This window comes from Ammospiza nelsoni, chromosome 3 (genome assembly GCF_027579445.1).
Source record: "Ammospiza nelsoni isolate bAmmNel1 chromosome 3, bAmmNel1.pri, whole genome shotgun sequence".
In the NCBI taxonomy this organism is placed as follows: domain Eukaryota; kingdom Metazoa; phylum Chordata; class Aves; order Passeriformes; family Passerellidae; genus Ammospiza; species Ammospiza nelsoni.
In genome coordinates this window covers 71,196,059-71,221,380 of record NC_080635.1, presented here as the reverse complement: position 1 = coordinate 71,221,380, position 25,322 = coordinate 71,196,059, and the positions used below count along the sequence as shown (strand labels likewise).

The window sequence follows — 25,322 nt, the reverse complement described above, 5'->3', positions numbered from 1 at the left end:
GTACCAGGATAAGCCACTCCAATGTAAACAAACAGCAGAAAGGCAGCAGAGACCAAGCAAAGCAAGAACGAGTGTTTGGATGTTCTTTTTCAATCGTTCTTCAGTTCAGAACTTAGTTCCTTGTCAATCTCCGAGGGACATTCCACCTTCAGCTGACCAGGGGTGTAGAGACCAAGTTCCTTGGGTGTGGGGCTCATTCCTTCCCATCCAATAGCTGAGAGCTCTGGCCATGTAGAAGACTGCAAAGAAAGTGTTCACCATTGACCTTTTGGATGACCTTGGTTGTCTGCTTCCTGCCTTTCCCTCCCAGCTATTCCACTTTTACTTTTGTCAGCACTTGCAGGGGGACATGGCCTTTTGTGCAGTGCCAGGCCTTGATGTGAATAATAATAAAGAAGCAATTGGAAGGTTGTTTAGGAGGAGAGAAGAGCAAGATGCAATTATAAACCCCTTCTGCTAGTGATAATGGCTCATCCCTGGAGATCTAGAATGGATGTCATCTGCTTGCCAAAGGGAGAAAGCCCTGCAGAACTTTGCCATTTTTCTAAAAAGACAGTCCTCTGTGGACATAAAAAAACATTTATTTCCTTAACTATTTTGTTAAGGCTTGCCAATGTTTCTGCACTGACGTGGTGTCTTCCTATAACAGTCACATCTATGTTTTCCCAAACATCTTTGTAGCCCCCTACTGTACTGGCTATGTGAGCTCTTGGAGGGCTCTGAACTTCTGTCTTCAGTCTTAAAACAGATGGGTATTCTTGGTATCTGTAACAAGAATTGAAACAAATTCAGGTACCACCCAGCAAGGCAGAAGAATAAAATTTATTCGCATTAGTACAGAAGGCATGGCATATTCCCAGAGAAAGGAGAGGAGAGGAGAGGAGAGGAGAGGAGAGGAGAGGAGAGGAGAGGAGAGGAGAGGAGAGGAGAGGAGAGGAGAGGAGAGGAGAGGAGACCCTTATATAAGGTAGAAGTGAGAGGATGAAATTAAACTGATAAATACAGCCAAAAAGAAGTTCTTACAGTATTAGCAACCACGTGGGTATGCATTTACAGGCGTATCTTAGTGCGCAAAAAATGATGTAGGTAAGGCTGGGATAGGTGTTTGTAAAACAGTAATCTAAGAGCAAAACCCATATTAAATGTCTTCAGACATTGAGATAAAAAACCTCTATGCAGTGGTTATTACAAAAGAAACCAGCTACTGGTTTTCCAAGAGAAGTGAATTGAGGAAACCGTGATCTCGCATTTGTATTGAAAGCTTTTAATTTATGCAGGCCCCACATCCACTGCTCCTTCACAGTGCAAACAGTGAGATGTGGCTGGGACTTGAGCTGTGAAACAGCTTTAAACACAAATGAGAATCTTCAACAATGTAGGAAAGCAGACACACTGAATGATGGAAAGGAGAGGGGAAGACAACGAGAGGCCGAAGGAGCAAGCTATGAAGTTTTTTATACCTCTTTTTCTCACTGTATTTGTCCTGTTCTCTGTTTTCCTACCTGCCAAGGGGTGAGGTGCTCATGTGGGGAATAGGCAGCAAAGGAAGTTCTTGGAAGTGAGGCTGTGAAGCATCCTACAAAGGGAGAGAGCAGTGACCGAGGTCCTGAGCATTGCAGAGATGATCACATGCAGTGGCGCATGTCACTGCCCTAGCCCTGGACTCACTGGGTGTGAATTGGCCTCACTTTTACACTGGTCAGGCCATTTGAGAGCAGGAGCTTAAGGTGAAGTGCTGGGGATCTCTGATGACACTGGCAAGGGTGAGCTGGTGGCAGCAGGAAGATTTCCATCTAAAAAGATTTACTGTGGGATCAGCTCAAGGGCAAACTGGCAATCATTTTTTTTTTTTGGTGGCAGCCCTGGTATGAAATTTTGCTGAAGTTCTTTTTCTTCTCCTTAACACCATTCATACATTGGTGGGCAATTCCTACACAACAACATTCCTGCATACCAGCAGCAGCTCTGCAAGACACCAGACAGCCTTCACAGCTGTGAGCCGGCCAGATCAGCTTTTCTCCCTGGTTTTATGTTTTGCCATCAAACACTCCCTCCTCCAGTCCACTCTTGCCAGCAAACTGGCATGACAGACAGGGAGCTGCTGGGTGAGCATGAGTTGTGAGACTGGCATGTCACTAGCTGGCTAATTTGCAGAAAGTTTTGGTCTGATAATGATCTATAGCTAAAAAATTATTGGGCACTTCATCTGTGTAACATTTCCTGAGTACGCATGATGGCAAATATTTTGGTGTCTTGCAGACCAATTCTTTTTTAAAAATTATTCAAACCCTAAAGCCTGCTTGTCTGTGCTGAGGGCATCTGAGAAGGTAAAGGGCAGTCCTGCCTTCCTGCCCCACACCTTTGAAGGCAACAGACACCACTGAGACTCCTAGTGCAGTGCAGTGTAAGCAAAGAGGATTAAAGATCCATCTCCAGCCTGCCACAGTTATTCCCTTGTGTTAATGATGGGACGCCTCGGAGAGCCCAGTTAATACTTCCACAGGGTGGCCCAAACACCTGACATGTATCTCTCACAACATGTAAGGATAAACACCACCTACAGAGCTGGTTCTGGGGCCCTGAGCTGTCGTGCCCAAGTTTGACACTGAAACAAGAAAGAAAAGCGTCTCTTACCTTTTGTGTAATTGTTTCTACCAGTGTCACACGAGTGTTGTCAGCCTGATGGGCAGCTGTTATTCTTGCCACATGCATGGTGCATTTTTACACGTGTCAACATCACCTAAAGGGTGCTATGATTCAGCAGTGGCCATGGAGGGTTTTGGTGCTTCTGTTCTAAATGTTGAATTACCTGGACTAAATTTTGCATAACCCCATTTTTTGGGATGGCCCAAAAATCTTCAGCTGCATCTTTTTCCATCTGAAGTTACAGTACTCTTGAAAACAAAAGCATTTTTGAAACAATGTCCATCCTGTACCTAATTTCATTTTGAAGGATGGAAGGATAAGGACAGGTTCCCACAGTTTCATTTTGACATGCCCCTAACAAAATGTTCCTGGTTTTTTGTATTAAAAGGGGTCATTCTAGGTAGTCTTTCAAAATTATTGCAAAACTCACATTATACTTTAGATTAGAAAATAAAGGAGGAAAAAAATTTTTCACTTTAAGAGGAAATTTTTTTCTTATATTCAAACTTTAGGGAAGGAAAATCACAGCAAAATAAAGTCACCCAGCTGGGTGACGACACAGCCCAGTGCCCCTGCACATGAATTTACCCACCAGGAGGGTGCTCTGGCTCTTGTTAATGAAGTTTTTCACTGAAGACCAAGGCACTGTATTGATGGGACAAGTGATTCTGGCTTCCAGTTTTCCAAGCCTGTGTAGTTTGTAAAAAATTGTGTGGTTCATTAAGAAGAAAGATGTTGTTAGCAGTGTTTCATTATGCAATTCCATCTCTTTGGCAGAATCTGTGACTTCAATATAAATCACCTTTTTCCTAATCATTTTCCAGGATGATTTCTTAGTGAAGATTTTAATACATTAAACAAATACATTAATAAATTCAGTGCCAAGTAGATGCAACATGGAAATATTCATGTGCATTTTTCCCCTAAAATTCACAGTTCGGTTTGTTCATGTTCTTGACTCTTTGAGTGAGGTTTTATTCACAGATAAGCACAAAACATCCCTCAAAAGAGATTTCACCATGTAGACTTTTGCATCCAGATGACAAACCCTCTTCTCTTCAGGAATGACTGGAATATGTGGTAATAAATATTCTTGCAGTGGTGTTTCTTTGTTAACTAACCTTAAATTTTCCTGTCCATAACTAATATCCCAACTGCATGTAGAAAACACTGGTCACCCAGTTGGTGCACAACAGATTTGTCATTGTAAATGGCATAGAAATTTGGGACACCCACAGAGAAATGTGAACATTTCTGAAGATTTACAAATGTCTCTCCACTCTTTTCTATCCCCAGGCTTCAAGATTAGCACAAGCATTAGGCTTTAGGTATATACCCTAAAATAAATTTCACAAGCTTGACAAGCTTAAGATCTCCCCTGGTCTCATAAAGCATTTCATTTTTGGTTTTGAGAATTCAATTTTAAAGGAAAGGGTGACTTTTTTTTAATATATACTCCTAAAATAATAAAGCCTGTATCCTTACAACTTTTACCATCTTCTTGCCTTAATTATCAGATTTTGGAAGTGGGAGAAGGAGGACATCCTTGAAGGGAAATTTGTCTCATATAAATGTCAAATGCTGTAATTGCATATGATCCATGGTTTTTTCATCACAACATTCACCTCAAAAGGCAAGTTAAAACAGATCATTTGTCACTACTTAACAGATCTGAACAAAGCTCCTTTAGGAGTTATTCTGATATTTCCATTGTGGAAAACCCGATTACGTTTTAAAATAGTAAAAATATCAGAGAAAAATAAGGCAGAATGGAATGTGTTTTCATTTCCTTTAGAGCAGCTAAAGAAAAGATAACCAGGATAGGGAATAGCCCAGGATGAAGCTGAAAAAGCTCAGGTTCATGCCTAAACAATTTGAATTGGCTTTTCCCACAGCCTCTTCCATGAGGTGACAGTAAACACAAAGGACAACATTCCAGATGTTTGGTAAAGGAGCAGTTTGGGGTGTTGGATGGTGGTTTTGGTGCAGGGCTATGCATTCAAGAATTCATATTCTGCTGTGACTTCTCCTTTACATTGATTTTTCCCATCATAAAGGAGGGCTGTGGTGCTGCTTGAGAAATTCAGAGCTGTTGAAGTTTTATGAGACTCTTCCATGTAACATCAAGAGGTCAAACACATAAAAGGTTTATAAGGTCAGTCTAACTCATTCCATGGCCTGTGCAGGATTATGACGAAACCCTAATAGAGAAATTAATTCAGATTGGCTTGGATGGGAAATCAGTCATGTGGGTTGGAAACTGGCTGAAAGATTGTAAACGAGGAATCATGATAAATGATAATGTAACAAGTTTATGGAAGATATCTTGCAGGGTATCTGGAGAATTTGTGTTAGGTCTGGTCTCATCTAACATCTCTATTAATTATCAGGAAATGGAATTGAATTGCACAGGAGTGAAGTTCACAGATAATATTAAGCAAGAAGGACATGTCAGCAGCAGCTGAGTCACAGAATTTACACAGACAGATCCAGAGCAGTTAGAAAACTGAGCAGAAAATAATACAATTTTCTGAAGAGCTCTGATTGCATTCTGGTGCCTAAAGGGCAGCATAGGGTTCTCCCTTGGAACTGATTCATGTTAGCTGAGTTCTGCCAATCTCAAAGTGAAGGTGCACCACTTAAATGACACGACCAAGGTCAAAGACAAAGTTGATGTTGAAGCTGGAGTTTTGCAGCCCCCAGAGAAAAGACACGCACTTTTACCTCTGACTCTGACACTGCTTTGCAAGTAGGGACATATTCATTCAGTACTTGATGTTCTCCTTCCTCCTTCACCTTCTTGCAGATCAAGCTCAGCAGGACACACACAGCTCCCTGTGTGCAGCTTGAACAGTGCTTTGGAGGCTGCAGAGGATGTGTGAAATTGTCAGGGAAGCCTTGATGGAATTTTGCTTCTCTTTGTTCCTTTTGTTTTGTTCCTTTCTAGAAGGAAACAAGTCCTCTTCTGGAGTTTTGTGCTGACTGTGGATTTTTGATGGGTGATTTGATTTGGACTTGGATGATTGGTAAAAGTCCTTTTGCCATGTTGTGCATTGTTTGATTGTTCCCTAGCACTTCAAATTTGAAAATCCTCATACCCCTAATGTCACAAATTGGCTCCATTTTGTCCCTGTTGAATTTTGTCATTTCTTAATTGTATTTTGGTTGTGCCAGGGGAAAATTGTGGTAGCAGACAGTCCTAAAACTTAGTTGAACAGGATAGTTATGAAATATTCATCTGGATCATATCCTATTTCCTGTCCAACTTGAGCATGATTGCAGAACGATTGTCTAGGAAATGGCTGGTGACATTTGTGAAAAAAAATTGTGGGGTCAGGCCATTTCTTCTTCTCTTTTTGACCACAACATCAGGGCCTTTGCTGCAGTGGGTGGGACCTGGTCTGGTCTTCCGAGTCAAGCTGGGACCCTTCCAATGAGGGTCTGTGGTGGAGCAATTTGTGGGTGCTCATGCAGAGAGTCACGATAGCAACACATCTCTTTCCTCTAATATGAGCCCTTTCCTATTCAGCATCTAATCTAAAGTGAGCCCAGTGTGCAACCAGAGGATAGAAGGGTGAATCTGCAGGAGTAATTAATTTCAGTTTTTCTAAACATCTACATTAGGACAGGAGAAACTCACCATTCAAAGACATTATGGACCAGAGAAATAATATTCATATTATGCATTAACCTTTCAGATGGTGAAAATTAGGTGAGATGAATGAATGCCACTATACTTTTATTTCAAATCACCCAAAACAAAAAGTTCCATGAAATTTCTGTAAGTATGAGGATATGCTAAATCTAGAGATCTTAACAGAAGAGGCTCATGTCAGATGAAGATTTCCCAAAAATCCTAGGGAATAATCTGTGTTTGCGCTGACATGAGAAAAAACCTACCAGAATAATTCCACAGGGAAAATCCAGGCTCCTTCTCAAGTCCATTGCAACTTTTTCTCACTCCAAATCTCTGGCAGGGCTTTGAAAAACTCTTTTTGGATATTATTATTAGACAGTTGCAAAAGAACTAAAATACATTAATCTGAATAAGGAATTAGCTCCCACTGAAGGAATTGGAATTAAATGCCATCCTCATCCAAAATAGATTGCCAGATATTGGCAGTTTATTGCAGCAGGGAGACAGAGATTTTGCAGAGTGCTCAGAAGACAAATGCTGAAATTCCATCATCTGGAAGTGCTTTACCATCTGATTACTCTTTGGCTTACACGATCAGAATTTTTCCCTAAATATTTGCTTGAAATCCAAAGCTGGCTAGATACCACAAGGTCCCACCATCTGCAACATTTTTGGTTTAGAATTAAAAGTCCAATCCTTTCTGTTCTGCCAGAACCAAAACCTTTCCAAATAGACTATACTAATATATAAATTGAAAAATCACCTTGCACAGCAGGTGATTATGAAAAACCTTTTTTGTTTTTTAACACCTATGGCATTACAGTAATTGTAAAATATATATTTGCGGAGAAAAGCTTTGATGTATTGTAAGGAAACATGTGAAATAAGTTGAAAAGATGGTTGTTAATACTAATATTATTTACAGAGAATTTCTGCATTTCTCCAGAAGTGCTTTACACAGTAATTAAATATTAATCTCGCTCTGTATCTTGAGCTCATTCTTAACAGCAGCACTACATTAATTTATACATGTAGGAACACACATAACCTAACTTCAAGCATTTTATGAAGGTACTTAAACTTGGCTTTGGGGCATTGTAGGCTTTAGGAGGACTAAAATCCCTAAGAAGGAGAATCAGTCCATTTAAGATAAAAATTGCCCTCCAGAGCTGCCCTGTTTTATGGTAGCAGCCAGTAAAGTAGTCCTGACATTTTCACAGTAGTCCTGACATTCCCAACCTGGTGCCTTGGTTAGACAGCCTGGCTCAGGATCTCAGAGCCTCAGTTGGGGCTTCTCATGCTTTGTTCTGGCTGAAGAGGCACATCCAAATCAGAAACTCTCCTTGACCTTAATAAGGATTGTGTATTCAGAGTAAGGACAAATACTCAGCTGTGAAATACAGCCACCTCCAGGTATGGCACAGCTGATATCACCACCAGACTGGGGGGTCTCAGCAGAGAAAATTAAAGAAAACTTCTGCCAGATGGCAGCAAGGAGGGGATGACGGGATTAAATCTTCATTTTTCCATTTTTTACTTGTTTGGGTTTTTTTTTCTTTTTCCCTTCCTGTTTGGTTTGCATAAACCTGGATTATTTCTCCAATCCATTTCACCACACACCACATGAGCAGCTGCTCCCAAGCTTGGCAGGGAGGAGATGCAAGCTTAGGACAGAGAGGAAAGGGACCTCTCCTTTGGCAGCATCACCATCTCACGCTGAGAAATACAGCTACTAAAGAAAGTCCAGCACCAGAATGGGAGGATTTGGGGAGCATGGGCAGCTTCTTCAGCTGTGTGTTTGCACAGCAGGGTCCTGGGCTCTGCCAGAACCTCACTGGTGACCAATGATTATGGTCTGAACTGAGACCTCAGCATCTGCTGGACTTTCTCTGTGTCATCCCAGTCCTCCACAGCACAGAAGCTTCATTGAGATAATTTTCTAGGCATGCAGACCTTGTTCAGTGCAATCTCTAGGGGAAGGGTTTGGGATGATGTAAAATTTCCTGATTGTCTCACGCTGTTGTGTAACATTGGTATATCACTGCTATGCGCCCTGTGCTGAGTGCAAGACACCCTCTCCCACAGAGTATGACTGAGAAAATACAGAAATCCAACCCTCCTAGTGTCAGTGAGCTTCCAGTGTAAGAGCCTTGCAGTAATGAGAGCCGATGGGAAGCCCAAAGTGGAGAATCATAGAATTATTTAGGTTGGAAAGAACATCAAGTCCAACAATTAACCCAACACTGCCAAGTCCACCACTACATGTCCCCAGACTCTACATCTGCATGTTTTTGAACAATTCCACATGATGCCATGGCATGATGTGGTATTACATGCGATGATGCCATGGGCTTTCCTTTTTTAAATTGGATAAAATTAAAGAAGACCTGTTAGAGGATTGCACATGACAACACCTTCATCTCTATGGGCTACGAAGAACACAAGATTTTACCAGGAAGGGAATATATTCCAAGGTGATCTTGAGATAGAATTTAAAAATATAAAAGCTACCTGCTGATGTTCAAATGTGGGTGTCAAAAATCTCTATGAATGTACTGAATTCAAAAGTACCCTGGGTGGGAGTTAGCAGAACCCCAGCTTTAGTTAGATTTTAATGCATAAACACAGACCTACTTAAATGCCTCATTCCCACTTCCCCTTCCCAGATCTTTGTCCAGCACCATGAAAAAAAGGAAAAAAAAGAATAAAAAAGGAAAGCATTTGAAAGTAGACATTTTTTTGGCTCTCTCCAGCTAACAAATGGCCAAACTCATTAAAACCCAGTGTGTGCTGGAGAGAAGGGAGGGATGCTTCACGGTAGAGAAATTGCTGCACAATGCCAAATTCGAGAATAATAAAAAAAGAGGGGAAACTGATTAATTATCTCTTAGAAAAGAGGAATTTTCAGCTAGAAGTGTTAAGTGTCCTCAACTGTATCTGCTTTGTGCAGTGCCTTGTTATATCTTACTGAGGATAGTGAGAGTAGAAGTCCCTGCTAGGACTTGGATAAGAGCACAGCAGCATCTTGTACTCAAAGGCTGGGCTTAGCTAATCCAGCTACCTGTAAATTAACCTCAAAACCATTCTAGCCTCAAAATCTTGCCACATCACACTTGGCTCTCTCTGTCTGATTCTCAGTTACTTCTTTTCTTCCTGCCTTTGATAGAACATTTTTGCAGTGTTTCAGTACTTTGGCTGCTGGTCCCAGGAGAAAAGAGGATGAGCAGAGACAGATAAAATTAAAGAGATGTTTGCCAACATAAAACATAATTTAAAAAGAAAAAAGCACCTTTTTCTGTGTCATTATTGAAACTTCAGATTGTAAAAGCTTAAATGATTCCTGTGGATCTGCTTTACTGCTCACTTTTTTATTCTCTGCTCTTTGTTTTTTAACATTTCCTTTAAATGAAGTAATAAAACCAGGCAAATCCAATCCCTTTCACTTTCTGGCAGATTTCCTTCCTATTTCTTCTGTGTATTGGACTTCAAGTGGTGTAAGGAAAGCAATTAGAAGAGGCACACAGTGGGTTGCTCACAAAGCAAGAGGGCCCACAAATATGTCAGTGAAAATCTGTATCCTCTCTTTAGAATCTCCTGTTAGGGACAGTCACTGGATCCCATTCTCATCCCTCCAAATCTCTTTAGCTTGGGTTTATGGAGTATGGGATGAAGTTTTTCAAGCAGTTTTTGTCTTTTGTTTTTGTTGATATGGAAAGAAGACAAGAAAGAAGGCTTTCTATATTTCCGGTGTATTCTGCTGTCCTTTTTTATTTAGTAATTAGGGTCTTGTTTAACTTATATCTCCATGGACCTCCAGAAATCTAAAGATTAAATATTCCCAAGAGATAGAAAGAATTTGGGTTGTCCTGTTTAGTCCACTTGGAGAAATACAAGACCCTCTTGAGATAACAAAGCTGTTAAATTTCACTGGGGTACAAAGATAGCTTTAATTCATTAGTTCATTTGCTTACTTTTTGTTGCTAATATAATTCAAATCACTGCATTTATGAGAAGAATTTATCTATTTAAAAATTGAACAGTTCTATTCTTCCTCCTCCTTCCAAGCTGGTCATTTCATTTCCTTTTTTGTTGAAAAGCTGGAAAATCAACAATACTCTGAGACTCCCAAAGGCATCTTCTGTCTGTGTCATGGAAGACACTGTCTTGGTGCACCATAGTTTAGAAATGGACAGAGAGTGAAAATTGGGCTAGATGGACCACTGGTCTGCACTGAAAAAACACTTCTTATTTTTTTTTAACACTCGTTGCAATTTTCTTCCTTTCCTTTGAACATTTTTAATATTGCACTTAAGCTGTGGAGGAAATTGGAATTAATATAGAGTATTCATTGATTAAAAGTACTCATGATATAGATTCATAGAGACTGCCAAGCATGAGAGACAGTAAATGCTTTCTCCAGACTCATTCCTGCGTATGTCAGTGAGACTGTTTATATACAGTGCTAACTGTGTATATCCAAATATTGGTGCTTTATGCAATTCCCTCGAGGCATTGCTGTCAGTGATTCATTCCTGTGTTTCTCCTTGGCACAAACAAAATCTTTTGGGATGAAGAGTAGCTGTGGGCAAGACCACAGAGACCAGCACCTTTTTCTTTTTTTAATTGTATCTGAGCAGTTTTCATGGCTTAGCAACTGGCAGTGGCTCGAATGTTTTCTCAGTTTGCATAGGTGGAGAGTCACAGCTCTAGCAAGCAATGCAGGAGCTTGGATTTCCCCCATCTGGCATCTCCTTGCAAAAGTTCTGATCTGCACTGGCTACTTTCATCATCATATTTCATCCTGAAGGATTTAGGGGCCAGATGCAGCCATACCTTTGCTCTGGTAAGGAGCAGGCTGTGAAAAGCAGAGGCTGGTCCCCAGGTTCTGCCTTGAGGGCTTGTGATCCTGGGCAGGGCAGAGCAGAAACTCCAAGGTCAGTGAATGGTGAGGGGGGAGCAGGAGCTCTGTGCCTGCTGGAAACAAGAGGACAGTCAAGTTTTAATACCTGACCTGGTGGATTTACACACCCAGGGTAACCTACGACTTCAGAGGTCCTGCTGCCATGGATCTCCTGTGAAAGGTGAACTTGTGTCACCTACAAACCTTTCTGAGTCGCTCACCTTCCTCCTGAGCGAGCCGTCCCAGCATCCCCAGGCTGCTGGGCATCCAAAGAAAGCTGTGCCCTTCACCCCTGCACCCATCTCATGGGGCTGGGGTGTGACACCAGCTCACCTGCCTGAACAGTCTGTGCCAAAGCTGTTTCACTGCTGTGCCTGTGTCCTGCTCCTGATGGAGGGCAGAGAATAAAAAGGCAGAGACACCAGCTGTAGCCCAAAATTATCCCCCAGTGCTTGCAGTTCTCTTTGTGCTGTCTGTGACTCCCCCATCTTCCAGCACCCTTCCCACCTAGGGAGATGAAAGATCACAGCCCACGTGGGTATTGCTCATCAGCTTCAAGGACACCATCGTGTCCTTGGCTGCACGGGTGCTGTTCAGGATAGCTGGGGACAAAGCTCTGCTGGGCACTTAATCTATTCCTCTTTTCCAGAAGGAACTGGGATGGGATCTGAGATGGACTGAATGGGAATCTGACCTTGTGAGTGAAGGGATTAGTTGAGTAACAAAGAGCTTGAAGACAGGACAAAGAATGAAGGGGGATTGCAAAGGATGTAAAGATGAAATATAGTCTAGGAGGGAACTGAAGTGAAGCTGGTGTAGGAGGGAGAGAGCTTATCTTGTATTTTCTTCCCAGAGGGATGTGCAAGGGAAGCAGAAGGTGAAGTTAGAGCCTTTTTTCCTTCCCTTCTGTCCTTTCCTTGCCTTGACAGAGATGCCTATTGAGGTTGACGGGGCACAGGGACAGCTTGTCCAAAGAGATGGTGGATGCCCCATCCCTGGGAACATTCATGTCCAGGTTGGACGTGGCTGAGCAACCTGATCTAGATGAAGATGTTCCTGCTCATTGCAGTGGGTTGGACCATGTGACCTTCAAAAGTCCCTTCCACCTGACCACACTATGATTATCAGAAAACCTGACAGGGTGACACTGAAGGAGCAAAGTGAGGAGCACCACTCAGAAACAGCCTGTGCACTGCCAGAAGCTCCTCCAAAGAGAAAAGCTCTCTAACAGCAGTCACACTTTGCTATTGCACCCTTATGAATTCTTCCATAATTTGATTTACTTATAGGGCCATTCTCTTATTCTCTGTTATTAACACTACAATATATGTCTCTTGAAACACATTTCATCTGTTCTTGCTTCTTTTATCAAAAACTAGAAATCAAAAGCTGTTAAGGGTAGGGGTACAGGCCCAGAGTCATTAGGAAGAGGTGTCAGATGTTGCTGGCTCCCTTTTGGGTGCTCTGTGTACTTCTCTCTTTCACTTAAAAATCACCCTAGAAGCCCATGATTTCTCTGGGAAGGGGCTGAAGGGCTGTGGGTTTGTTAACCAGCAAGACACATCTGTGAAGGGGCCGGCATGAGCCAGGAATGACAAGGCAGGTCAGGGATTTTTTAGCATAATAAAATCTGGGGTCAAGTCTTAAGTAATCTCATGCCTCTTCTTTAAGGGGAGAGAGACAGGCAACTGCAGAGAACAAATCTGCTTCTGACCTGTACCTCAGGATGGAGCAGATCATCCTTTAGATGTGCCTGACTCTTCATAATGACTATAAACCAAATTTTCTTGGCCAGCTGGTGAGCTGAGCCTCATCACTGCTGGGTAGCCAGAAATAAATGAATTCTTCTTTACTGCAGCAGAGAGTTAGACAACTATTTCCTGGATAACTTCTCATGGCCACTTTCATACAATTCATTTTTGGTGTGTGAACAGATCCCTAGGCCATGCTCTCTCCCTGTTCCCAGCCAGACAAGGTGCAGCTCTACCTCAAATGTGCTGCCCTCAGTGTTCACCTGTTCTGGATGCTTCCTCCATCCTTCATCCCTACAGAGCAGCTGCACAGCAAACAGTGCAGGAGCACCTACACAGCTGCAAGGGCAGGAAAACTGCTATATAAAAACATGTGGGAAAATGCTGACATGAATCAGCATTATGTGCTCTGCTCTGGAAAGGAATGCTGCAAGAATTTTTGGTAATTGGTGGCAGTGCAACAGGGATCGACTGGTACAAGGTCTCCATGCATAACTTTACTAGGGACAGGGACAGAAAAATCAGTCTGATTGAAGAGAAAAAAAAATCTTCCTCCAAAGTTTTACAGTGAGGTTGAAAGGAACATGAGCAGCCCAATATGTTAAACCCTAAATGAAAGGGGATTAAAATTTTTTAATACTTTTTTTAACTTGAAAACTGGCAGCTGGCTGAAAAGCAACTTGCTTCATCCTAACTTCTGTGTTTTTTAGCATAATATTTTCTGTGACCTACAGTAGAGTAGGAATGTCCTTATCAGAGGGAGAAGCAACTGCATTGATTTCATTAGGATGTTTATCACACAATGTATTTCAGCAGACATTCCTGGTTGTCCTCTGTCGAACACTTTAAGCTTTTAAGATAAAATAGCATGCAAGCAGGATGGCATGCTTTATCCTAACGTTTCTATAATGTAGCTTGATAATGATCTATCACTCCAGCTGATGAAAGGAAGCAGTTAAAGAAAAATAAAAATAGAGATAAGTTTGCTGGCTAAGGTTCTGTAGGTGTACTTGAATGAGAGTGATCAAGCAGTAGGGAACAACGGCTCCTTTCTTTGTTGCCAGGGATCTGAAAAGAGTTTTAAAACCCTCACCAGCCCAACCTCTGCTGAGCAAGGTGCTAAGGAGGTAGAAGCCATGTCCTCTCAAAAATAGCTCAAACCCTCCCTTTTTCCTGTGAGAGGAAAGCCAGAGGAGGCTGATGCCATTCAGAGCAGAGATGAATGATGCAATAATTTATATTCAAAAAGACCTCTAGGATCACCAAGTCCAGCCCTTGAGTTGCCACTGCCAGGCCCACCACTAAGCCCCATCCCTCAGCGCCAACACCCACAGCTGGCCCTCCCTGCCATTCTCTGCACTGACTACAGCCCCTTTCTTCCTGACTTAGAGAGATTTTGGAGAAAGAAAACCCCCCAGCAGAGGGCAAGGCCCTGCCGAGGGCTGGTGCTGCAGTGACCACACAGAACCCCCAGCGAGAGCTGGGCCTGCAGCACCTGCACTGAAAATATTAAGGAAACAAAACAAAAAAGGCCACAGCTAATTTTAGTAGTGAGGGAGTATTTCTAGTGTCCCTCTGGGCTGCGTGCTGAGAGGATCTGTGCCTACTACTATTATCACCAGCAGAAGATATTTAGCTCAGTAGGAGCAGCTGGTTTCCTTTAACCTGAGAGGCCGTCAGCTCTGGAGCAAGTCAAACTTCCCATGCCACTTATCTTCTTAGGAAATTAAGGGTCCACGCATCATTTACAGATAAGTTTCCATCCTGAAACATAGCAGGGGTTTATTCTCTACACATTCATTCACAATTAGTGAATCTTGCTGCTGAAAAATCAAGGAGTTTGGATTTTCAAGCACAAGCAAGGTCAGGTCTGCATGGACACAGGTGGCAAAGTCCATCATGCTGGGGGAAAGGAAGGTAAAGCTGTTCATGCCTGTCATCTTAGTTCTCATTCTCCTCCCTTTCAGAGCCTTAATATATCAAATGTCTTTGAGGCAACTAGAAAAAGAGGAGGGAGAACACAAAAAACAATTTAATAATGTCCATTGAAGCAAAGAATTTTGCTTGCCCCCTGTTTTAGATGAAATATCACATGCCCCAGCAGGTGATCTATATTTCATTGCATCTTTAAAAGGTCTCAGGTCTGGAGAGGATTATCTGCCATCAGAATCTGGAAGAACAGACACTGTAAAGACTTAATTGGATATTTTTTTAAAAATTGAAAAAGAGAAAGACACATAGACACAGCCTGGGAATTTGAAACAAGACTCCAACCATGCAAGTGACCTTGCTAAAGTCAATTAGCATCTTCTGTTGTAGATACATGGGTATAAAATCATGTATAACCAATAGTTATTATTATTACTTATTTTGGGGGTTTGTTTTTCTGTATGTAGTATCAAAGAGTAGCAGCAGATGTAGGTAAAAGTGTGAGTGGTCTGTAGTCTGAAACATCAAAATATGTTATGAAATTAAAAATAGCAGCATGCAGGCATATGCCAGGAAGGACGTACTAATTAGCAGAAAACACCTTTTTTAATGCAGAACTATATGAAGTCTTATTCAAAACCTGCCTGGCTCTTCAGACATCCCTTACACAAGTCATTGTGGGCACATTTTGTTTCCCAGAGCTTAGGCTTAGTTCAGGAACTTAGCCCTTCATGCCTTGTTCTTTCACTCAGTTGATTCTGGAGGACAACAGAGAACCTGAGGCAGTGAATAACTTCTCTGAAGCTCCCATGAGATTCCAAGAACAGCTAGGTCCCTGTCTTGGACTCTGGGAGGTGCTGAAATTCATGTTAGCAGCACTGGATCTCCATTTTCCTACACATCAGTTGTCATCCATAAAATGGGGTGAACAAAAGACTGTGGATCCCCATATTTCTTCTGCTTTCCTCGCTAAGATTGTAACCACTGCAGAGAAGCTGTGGCTGCCCCACCCCTGGAGCTGTTCAAGTACAAGTTGGACAGGGTCTGTAGCAATCTGGACTAGTGGAAGGTGTCTCTGCCCATGGCAGGGGGCTTGGAAAGAGATGATTTTTAAGGTCCCTTCCAATCCAAGCTGTTCTTTGATTCTGCTACTGTATCTGAGAAAAGCCCCATTTTCCCAAGTGCTGTGGTGCCACTCACGTTTAACTGCAGCAAAGGCAAAACCCCTTGCTTAGATAGGAAACAATTTGCCTCCAGAAAGAAGCGAACAGACAAAATGTCCTCACAGCAATCCGGCGCCTGTGATTTCCCCGATTCCATCTGAAAGCTTACTCTCTGTTTTGCTGACATACGAGCTGGGTGCCCTATTGTACATCAGTGTGAAAAATAGCTGTTATCTGCTGTTTCACAGGAGATTCAGCAGAACATGACTTATTTGTGCCTGCTCTGCTGTCTCCTTTGAAATGTGGCCGTCGCTCGCTGCACCCTTTGCAGGGGAAGGCAGATGGTCATCACAAAGTTTCCCATAACCTTGCCGTGCCTGCTGCATAGTGAATCAATGAAACCTGAATTACAGTGCTCTGCCTGGGCTGGGAGCTGCGCTGCTACAGAATCCTGCAGCTCCTGCAAGCCTCTGAATGTCAGCTCTGCCCAGACACTGAGGAAATTTCTCTCCAAAATTTCAACACGGTGCCAAGTGGGGATTTTTAGCTGAAAAGTTGCATCCAATTTGAGCCAGGACTGCATTGCTCAAGCCTTAATTACCAGCTTGGAAATGCACTTTTTGTGGGTGTTTCAGTGTTAGGTGTGACCTCTCCTTAGAGAGAGTAGAAATAAAAAATCCAAACAGGATTCAAGCATTAAATGCTGGGGATGAGGATTTTTTGGAGTCTGAACAGCAGCAGCTGCCCCTCTGTGATAGATGTCTCTGCTTATGTGACATTTGCAATGAGGCTCCAGGTGATTTGGGAAGCTGGCACTAGACTGCAGTTCACCTTTTGTGTCAGCTCGTGCCAGGATACCCTTGCCAGAAGCCACTATTGTGGTGGGAATAACAACTGGGAATAGGGAAAAAAATGAACTTCTGAAAAGCACTTTGTCACGTTCCCTGGGCTCTGGCAGGCAAAGCTGGGAACAGTGCGAGCTCCTGCCTTGAAAGTAGGCATAGGGAGAAATTTCTCAGTGGGAGGATTACCTCCTTTACATACTTGATTGAAGGCAAGGTGAGTACATAAAACATTTTAAACAGTCTCCCAATTTCTGATATTTATTTGCTCTATGAGTCAACATGCTGGAAGACATCTAAATTTTATAAAACCTCATTTCGCTGATTTTTCCTTAGGATGGGGATCATTGCTATGAGCAGGTCTGGCAAGTTCAGATAATGACCTGCATGCAGCACAGGTGCTTCTAGAAATGGGTAATGCTGGGTGCAATACATGTTAAAGTGTCTCCCCCAAATGGTTCAGGCCTTTTGCAGATGACTGCTTCCATGTGTGTATGTGGAGGGCAGAGCCTCTCCCAAATTCAAGCTTTTAACTCATTCCATTAGTGTGCCTAGGCAAAGGATGTTATCTCATATGAGATAACACTGCTTCAAGGTAGTTTAGACATCAATGCCTTGATTATTTTATGTTTTTATTAAATACAAGAGGAATAAATCTGAAAACTTATAATTTATGTTGGGGAGAAAGCAAAATAGTATTTGGTGTACAAAAGACAATCTCTGGATTTAAATTTTTTGATAAAAGAGATTACTTGTGCTGGGATAATTTTATCATTGAGTCATATTCCTCAGTTTACAACTGGATTTGATCTTCTAGACCAACACAGGCTTCCCCTGTCTTGGAAGGGCCACATACAATTATCCAACAACCAGTGGCTACAGAGAGAGGACCTTTCTTACAGGACCTTTCTTATTAAATCCTTCCAACAATAAAAGAAAAAACCCAAGCCAAATATTAAATGGAAACAGATAACTTTACAGAAAAAAAGGCCTGGTCTGGTTAAGAGGCAGAGGCTGACTGGACTTGATGTGTCCTTTACTGATTGTCATGGAGTTTTATATGTCCTAGCATTTACTAAAATAAGCAAGACCAGAGTAATGTTCATACTCTTGAAATGTATAAAAAACCCCAAATTCTGGTTAAATTTAGGTTTAAGGTAGATTATTTTCTCTGTACTACTGATATGAATCCATGAAATCTCAAATTAACAATTCAAAAAGTCTAATTTTAATTATATTTTTCTGGAGACAAAATAGCTATTAAACTTTTTGGATGTCTGTATCCTGAGGAATCAGGATTCATTTTCTGTACATTTCCAACTTCTAAAAATCATTTCCAAAGTGTCAAGAAATCACAAATCCTCGAGAAATTATTCTTTATCTCAAACTTTTTGTATTAATTGGAGATTTGTCATTGTCCAGCAGTTAAATGTGGAAGCTCATCGTCTCCCACGGGGTTAGGAGCTTGCATGCCACATTTTGGTCCTGGGTATCTGGGAATCCCTGAGACTGCAATGAATATCTTAGCAGCCACTGAACTGCAGCACAGAAATACAAATGAGCCTGTAATGAGTAAGACAGAGTTGTGGCAGGGAGCAGGGACAGATCCCAAAGCCCAGTGAGGTGAATGGCAAGGCTTCTCTTGAGTGTAGTGGTGTCTGAGCAGAGCTCTTGGCATGTCTGTGAGAGGAGACAGAGTTTATCTCTGCACCACGTCACAAGCACGATAACCACACACTCATCTTTTCTGCTTTCTCTCCCAGGATGGAAGGAGCAGTTTCATTGGCCACCAGCTTGGAGGGGTAATGGAAGTGCCAAACAGCAAGGACCAGAGAGTCAAATCAGCCAGAGCCATCCAAATCACTTACTACCTCCAAACGTATGGCTCTGTCACCCAGGACCTCATTGGGGAGAAGTGGGAGAGCGAATTCTGTAAACTGATGCACAAGATGCAGCTGGATCACCAGGATCTGCAGCTCTACTCACTAGCATCCTTTAGCCTCTGGAAGGACTTCCACCAGACCAGTCTCTTGGCCAGGGGCAAGATTTTGGTGAGCCTGATGCTGATTCTCCTGACTGCAACCCTCTCGAGCTCCATGAAGGACTGCCTGCGTAGCAAACCTTTCCTGGGACTCCTGGGAGTGCTCACTATCTGTATTTCCAGTGTCACTGCGGCAGGGATATTTTTCATTACTGATGGAAAATATAATTCTACTCTGTTGGGAATCCCTTTCTTCGCTATGGGTAATTATTTATCTTCATAATAATAGGATTAACAGAGTTTAATGACAGAATTGTAAATTACATCCTGGGTTATAAAGTGCAGATTTTACTTTGAGTGAAAGTCTAAGTCATTTTCATCTTTCTAAATTGATCTGTGCCTTGCCAAAAAGAAAAAAAAAAAAAAAAAGAAAAAGGAAAAAAAAGAAAGAAAGAAAAATGGAAACAAAACAAAGCAGTAGCAACAATAAAAAGCAAATTACATTCCTGGAATCTCAGCCAACATGAGAGAGGGGCAGTTCTATTGATCTCTGTTACAGAATGAAGGAGAAATTGTTATTGAAAACTAGTCAGCTCAGCAGACAAAATGGATATATGTTGACCCAACTTTGATGGGAGGCCAGCCAAAAGAGTAAGTTAAACAGGAGAGTACCAAGGAAGGGCAGATTTTTACATCCTTCCCAAGAAGGGCTTTTCTTCGAGCTCTGCCTGAAGGGCAGAGTGGGAGAGGTTGGTGTAAGAATAAGATTGATGGATTTATCTCAGAGAGGAGATTACAGTTGTGGTGTTTGCCAGGCTGTGAGCACAGGGGCCTGTCAGGATCTGTGGCACATAATCCCTTGGTTTGTGAAATTCCAGATCAGCTGCACAGATTTCCTCTGCGTGGCACCCCGACAGGGGAAGGTGTGCAAGAAGAACAAATGTAATACCCAGCTCTTTAGGCAGAAGAATCGCTTTCAGTAAATTGCTTTCTGGTACTGTTTGGTTCCAAGCACTTCCAGTGCATCCATGTGGTTGATGAGCTTGCTGGGAAGTTGCATTGGAAAGGCAGAGGGAAATGTGCCCAGCTCATTTGGGCTGGAGACAGCGTTGTTTGGTGCCCTCACATCCAAGTTTGTCAGAGTTTTGCCATACCATGAGTCTTAACCCCAGTGATGACTCTGTGCAAAATCTCAGTGGTGGCAGCCCAGAACTAGACATTTACATGCTCAATTTCAGATGGCAGAGAATCTTCCCTGTGACCAGAGCTCTGCATTCTTACAGCTAATTTCTTAAGTGCTGCTCATGCTTCTAGTCCGCCAATCAAGTACTGTGTTATGGTAAGAGTCAGCTAAATATGCAAAGTCACAAGCCAGAGTCAAGGTCTGAAAAAGGGTCTTATACTTTCCTTAAAACCTCAATCTCCCAAAAGACCATATTTTCTTCTCTTCCCCTAAGAAAACTTGCATGGGTGTATGCATCCCCAACCCCAACCTCCTATTTAATGTAGCCCCTAATAAGGCATCTGTGTCACTAAACAAAAGGGCAGAGCTGTGGCCTCATCGATCCTGCTCTCAGATTCTCTGGAGCAGCTACTTGAGTGGGAAAGAGTGGAATGGAGAGATTGGTCAAGATTCCAGAAGGGAAAGAGAGGAGTGAGGCAAAAGACACCAAGGAATTGCACCTTTGGTTCAGCCTCGTTAATATTGATAAACAAGCCTGTGCCAAAGCCTTTAACTCAGTCATCTGCACTGTGGCAAGGGCCCCTGACATGGACTGCCCTGTGCCAGCTCTTCAGATGTTGTGCATGGCTTTGTGGTGCCAGAGGAGTTGATGGAAAGAAAGTTCTGAGATGGGGAAAGGGAAGAAAGCCAGCAGAGAACATGCCAGGTTGTGACAGATGGATCCTGACCTGTGCCAGGGGGGTGGGTTTAGGAAACAAAGAATGGAGAAAGGGATGAAGTGAAGGGGGCTCATGCTTGTTATCAGATTTTGGCAACTTTTTCCTTGTGTGTCAGGAGGTGCATATCGAAGGAGGAACCAAAAGGCACTGCCTTGCTTGTGCAGCAATTTGAAGTAAAGGTGAAAAAACGCTGAAGTGATGAAAAGCATCTTCCCAACTTGTACATTCCTCTGTCAGTGTCTCTTTTTAGATGGCTGGAAAGATAGGTAGCACATTCTCTTTGCTTGGCAGGTCCCAGACTTGTCACTCCCAAGGGAGCTCCTCAATTTAAACCTTCTCTGCAGCCGCAGGGTGAGACACAGGTCAGAGTGTCTGAAAGCAGAGTGCCTCAGTTTCCCACCTCGGTAGTCCATGACTTTGTTTGCTGTCTTAGGAAAAGTAACATTTATAAGTTTCTGTTGTGTTTTGCTCTGTCATTCTTGTCACAGCCACTGCCAAGAGCAAAAGGAAAAGAAAAAACAACCTCTCTTGAAGTGAGATGTTTGCAAGGATTTTTTCTATAATATTATATTGAATGCAATTCAGGTTGAAAAAGAAAGCATTTATGTAACTTCTTCAGAAATTTCATTCAGGAGTCTCAGACTGAATTGAAAATATCATTACAGAACAGCTTGCAATGCCTGAGAACTGCTGGTTATAAATATTAGACAACACTTTTACAGTTTAGTGGAGGAAAAGACAGGCAGAATGTCTTACCAAAGTCTGACTGGGTTACAATCTGCAAAGTACCATGTGCCTTTAGTCCCTTAAGGGACACTGCCACCTAATGAGACCTTGCTCTGCTCAGAATACAGCCAGGACCTCACTCACCTGGGCCCTTACTGGGCAGGGTTTTCTGCTGTACTGGCTGTCATGGGCTGATCTGACAGCCCAGAGCAGAAACAGTGAAGACCCCAAGAGCGTTGGTTCTGTGGGTCCATAACTCACCCTGGCCCACGCTGTACCGCGTCCCTTGCTGCTGGCACTGCAGAAAGCAAACAGCACATCCAATAGTAATTGAGTGAACATAGAACAAAAGGTGCGCAAGGTGGGGTTTCCCTGAACTGCAAATGCCAGATTTGCAAGTCAAACTTTCAAAGTCAAGTTACTTAGATTAAAAAAATTAAAAGCCAGGGAATAACAGTGGCAAAGACCCTGCAAGTACAACACAGAGTACACAGGCAGCATTAATTCTGGCAGCTCCCAACTTTGGAACACTTCAACCTGACATTTGCAAACCATCCATTTGAAGCACATTTGTTTGGTCAAAAATATGCAGTTTCTTCTAGCATTCACTTTTCAAAGGATTAATTTTAATGGAAATTTTGTGATATTCTGGGCTTGTCCTTTTCCCTGCAAGGGTGGCAGGATGCTGCCGTCTGAATAAGCCTGGATGTTTAGATCCACAATTCCTCTTGCAGTGCAGAGTTTCTGTAGGTTTCAGTAGGTGACAGAAGCCTATAGAAAACTGGAATGTTTAATATTTTCTAAATTTAGACTGAGTGACCTCCACCATAATTATTTACTGTAGTCCTGCTGTGAGGGAACGGTCTGCTGGGATAAAGCACATCTCTGCTCTATTGGGGGAAGAGTGTTAGCTCAGATTTGTTTTGCTTTATCCTTGAAGGTGAAAAATTTCAGTCTTAAGTTAGACATGAGGACAGTTGTGGAAAATCCTGTTTTCTCTGACTCCCTCTTCCCAACCACAGTTTCCTCAGGCAGCCTTGGAAGTTTTCTCAGTCTCTCATTGTATTTGTGCAGTCATCAAGGAGAAAATCTTTGGGAAGTTCTCCTGCAAATAATTCTCTGGCTGCCAGGATCTCCTGCAAACAGGAGCAAGGGAGACTGATTTTCAGCTGTTCATACCCCAGGTAAATGGATAAATGTCATGAGTTAATGCAAAGGTGCTTCTTTAGATTCAGAGCTTCCTTGTTTGTTAACTGAATTGGGCCTAAATGTTTTTTTTCTCTTTTTTTAGTCAGAATTTAATAACCTGCATGTGAAATCAGAATATGAGACTGTTCTGCTTTGTATTTCTCTTCTGGGACAGATAAAACTTGCAGTTTCTTCTACAAATTTAACATCAGCAGAGCTGTCATGACTGGCTGTGTTTCAGGCACAAATAGAGGGTCATAAAATTAAGTTTCAGATTTGTTCTAGCCCTGGTTAGATGTTCACATCTGCCTTTTGTGTTTAGATTCATATGCAATTTCAAAGGGGTGTTATGTACGTGACATAATTATGGTTTCCCATGCCTAATCATCACTAATTAATATAACCAGAAGGTTAACTACATAATTGAGATATTATTGCTCCCATGATCTGCTTTTTAATGCACAGGAACCAGACTGATATCATCAGGGAGATAATGATTTAACTCAGCTGAGGTCCTGACTGTGTATTTTTAAGTGCAGGTGTACCAATTACATCATTTTACATTGCAATTATTTTTGGCCAGTCCATGAAGTACTTCATTATATAGATTAGTGGAAATCTTATGATAAAAAACCACCTACAATATAATTATAGTGTAATTATGCTTTTTGTACTGTAAAGTGTGAGTGTTTCTAGAAGTCTGGGTTAACAGCGGATGTGAGAAATATTCCCTGTCATTTGTAAGGCCAGACAATGGAGTCCATAAGATATTTGTGGGAACAGCTGATTGTGGCTGACACTTTAGAGAACATTAATCTCACTGAGTGCCCTACCACACATTGCAGTATTGCTGCCACTCCTGCCAGTAACCCCACTGCTGGTAGAGATGTAGCAAAGAGATACAAAAGCTTTGGGAACCAATACGCTGCCTGTGTCCAGCAGTAGCCCCATGCCTGTTTCATGAGCTCAAGATGGATGGCAGTGATTGTACTTTCAGTGCAGAATTCTGTTGAAATTTCCCATTATTCCTTCCCCAGAGTTGTTAAAATGGAAGAAGGAATGAAGGCAATAGCAGACAAGACTCCAGGCGGTTATTAGCATTTCAGATAAAAGCCATCTAACCTCTTTCAGATGGCAGTTGTTGAAATAATGACTGGTGATCATCTTTCAGTAAATTTGAGATGTCACAGTATTATATTAGCAGCAGAGTCATGGAAAATTGCAAAAAAAAGTCCTAGTTCAGATGACAAATTATTTTTTTTCAAACCTCAGAAGACAAATGTGAGAGCCAGAGTACAGGCTGTCACTAGTTTACCTGAACATGAGGTATCACAGTATTCTAACCTTTGCTTCAAGCAATGGACTTTCTGATTACAAATGTGACAGAAACATTTCAAGAGTGACTCAGACTATGGGTTTGTCATTTTGATGCAGCACTAAAGTAAAGTAAATCCCATATGAATCTCATGTTGCACCATCACCTCCTTTCTGGATGAGGAGCAAAAGAACAACCCTTTAGAGAAAAGAGACCTCCTGACATAAATCCCCACCCCTCCATTCCTTAGAAATTCAGTAAATCTGCTGTTTAAATGTAACAGCAGTTCATGTCTCCACTCATTCACCAGATCTTTAAGGGCTTGGAAGTACTTTGTCCTTAATTATAGAATTTCGGGTTCTGACTTTTACAGAGAAAAATGGGAATAACAAAAAAAAAAAAAATTTAGAAATTTGCCATATTTGTATATTTGTAAAGTTGATTTCCCCCTTAATGGTATATTTCCTGTTGCAATGTTGCAGTAGGTGGGATTGTTTCATTTCTATGGGAAAGAAATTTCATCCAAGAACAATCTTTCCTGCAATTTGAGTAGAAGACTAAAGCCTTTCTGGGATAATCTGCTGCACTTTCACCATGCCTTTTCCTGCAACTGTGTCCTGCAGTGGTGATTGTTAGGGAGAGGCAACTGGACTGGGACTATCTTTTCCCCAAACACATGAGGGGAGATTATCTCTGAGCCAGTCCTTTGGGCCTTCTCACAGCCAGCACAAAGGATGCACAAAGCAGCCCAGCCAGCTCAGTCCCAGCATTAGGGTTTGTAGCACCCAATCCAAGTGTCCCAAATGTTCCCCTCTTAATCTCAATTTCTTTTGCAGGCAATAAAGAGAAATAGGAAAGCCCAGAGCTATTTGGAAAATTGCCTAGTAGATGTTTGGGAGGAGCTGTGTTAATCTCTGGAAGGTTTTATCCATCTCTAAAAACGGGTGACTTCTTAGGCTTCAGCACCTCAGGTTTTTTGGTTTTGGGATGGTGAAATAGGCTCATTCCTAGACTGGGTCATTTAAAGTTCTTCATTGAATCCACTTTTTCTGTGTGTTGATCTCATTTAGGTTGGACATTTGGTTTGGACACGAGAACAAATTTCTTCATAGAAAGGGTGATGAAGCATTGGAACAGGCTGGACAAGGAGTTGGTAGGGTCACCATCCTAGAGGTGTTTAAGGAATAACTGGATGAGCCACTCAGGTCTAATCAACATGGTGGTGTTGAGTCACAGGCTGGACCAAATAACCTCAGAGGTCTTTTCCAACCTAATTGACTCCATGATTCCATGATTCTGTTATTCTGTGATTCTGTGATTCTGTGGTTCTGTGATTCTGTGA

The 25,322-nt window shown here is 42.1% G+C and overlaps 1 protein-coding gene across 2 annotated transcripts in view; it reads left to right on the top strand.

The window, feature by feature from the left end:
• PTCHD4 (patched domain containing 4) overlaps positions 1-25,322 on the top strand; it is an 80,040-nt gene that overhangs the window by 6,059 nt on the left and 48,659 nt on the right. For both annotated transcript variants that reach the window (XM_059469234.1, XM_059469233.1), the window contains exon 2: positions 18,632-19,112. In XM_059469234.1, coding sequence (XP_059325217.1) covers positions 18,632-19,112 — 481 coding nt within the window. The remainder of the gene's footprint in view (positions 1-18,631; positions 19,113-25,322) is intronic.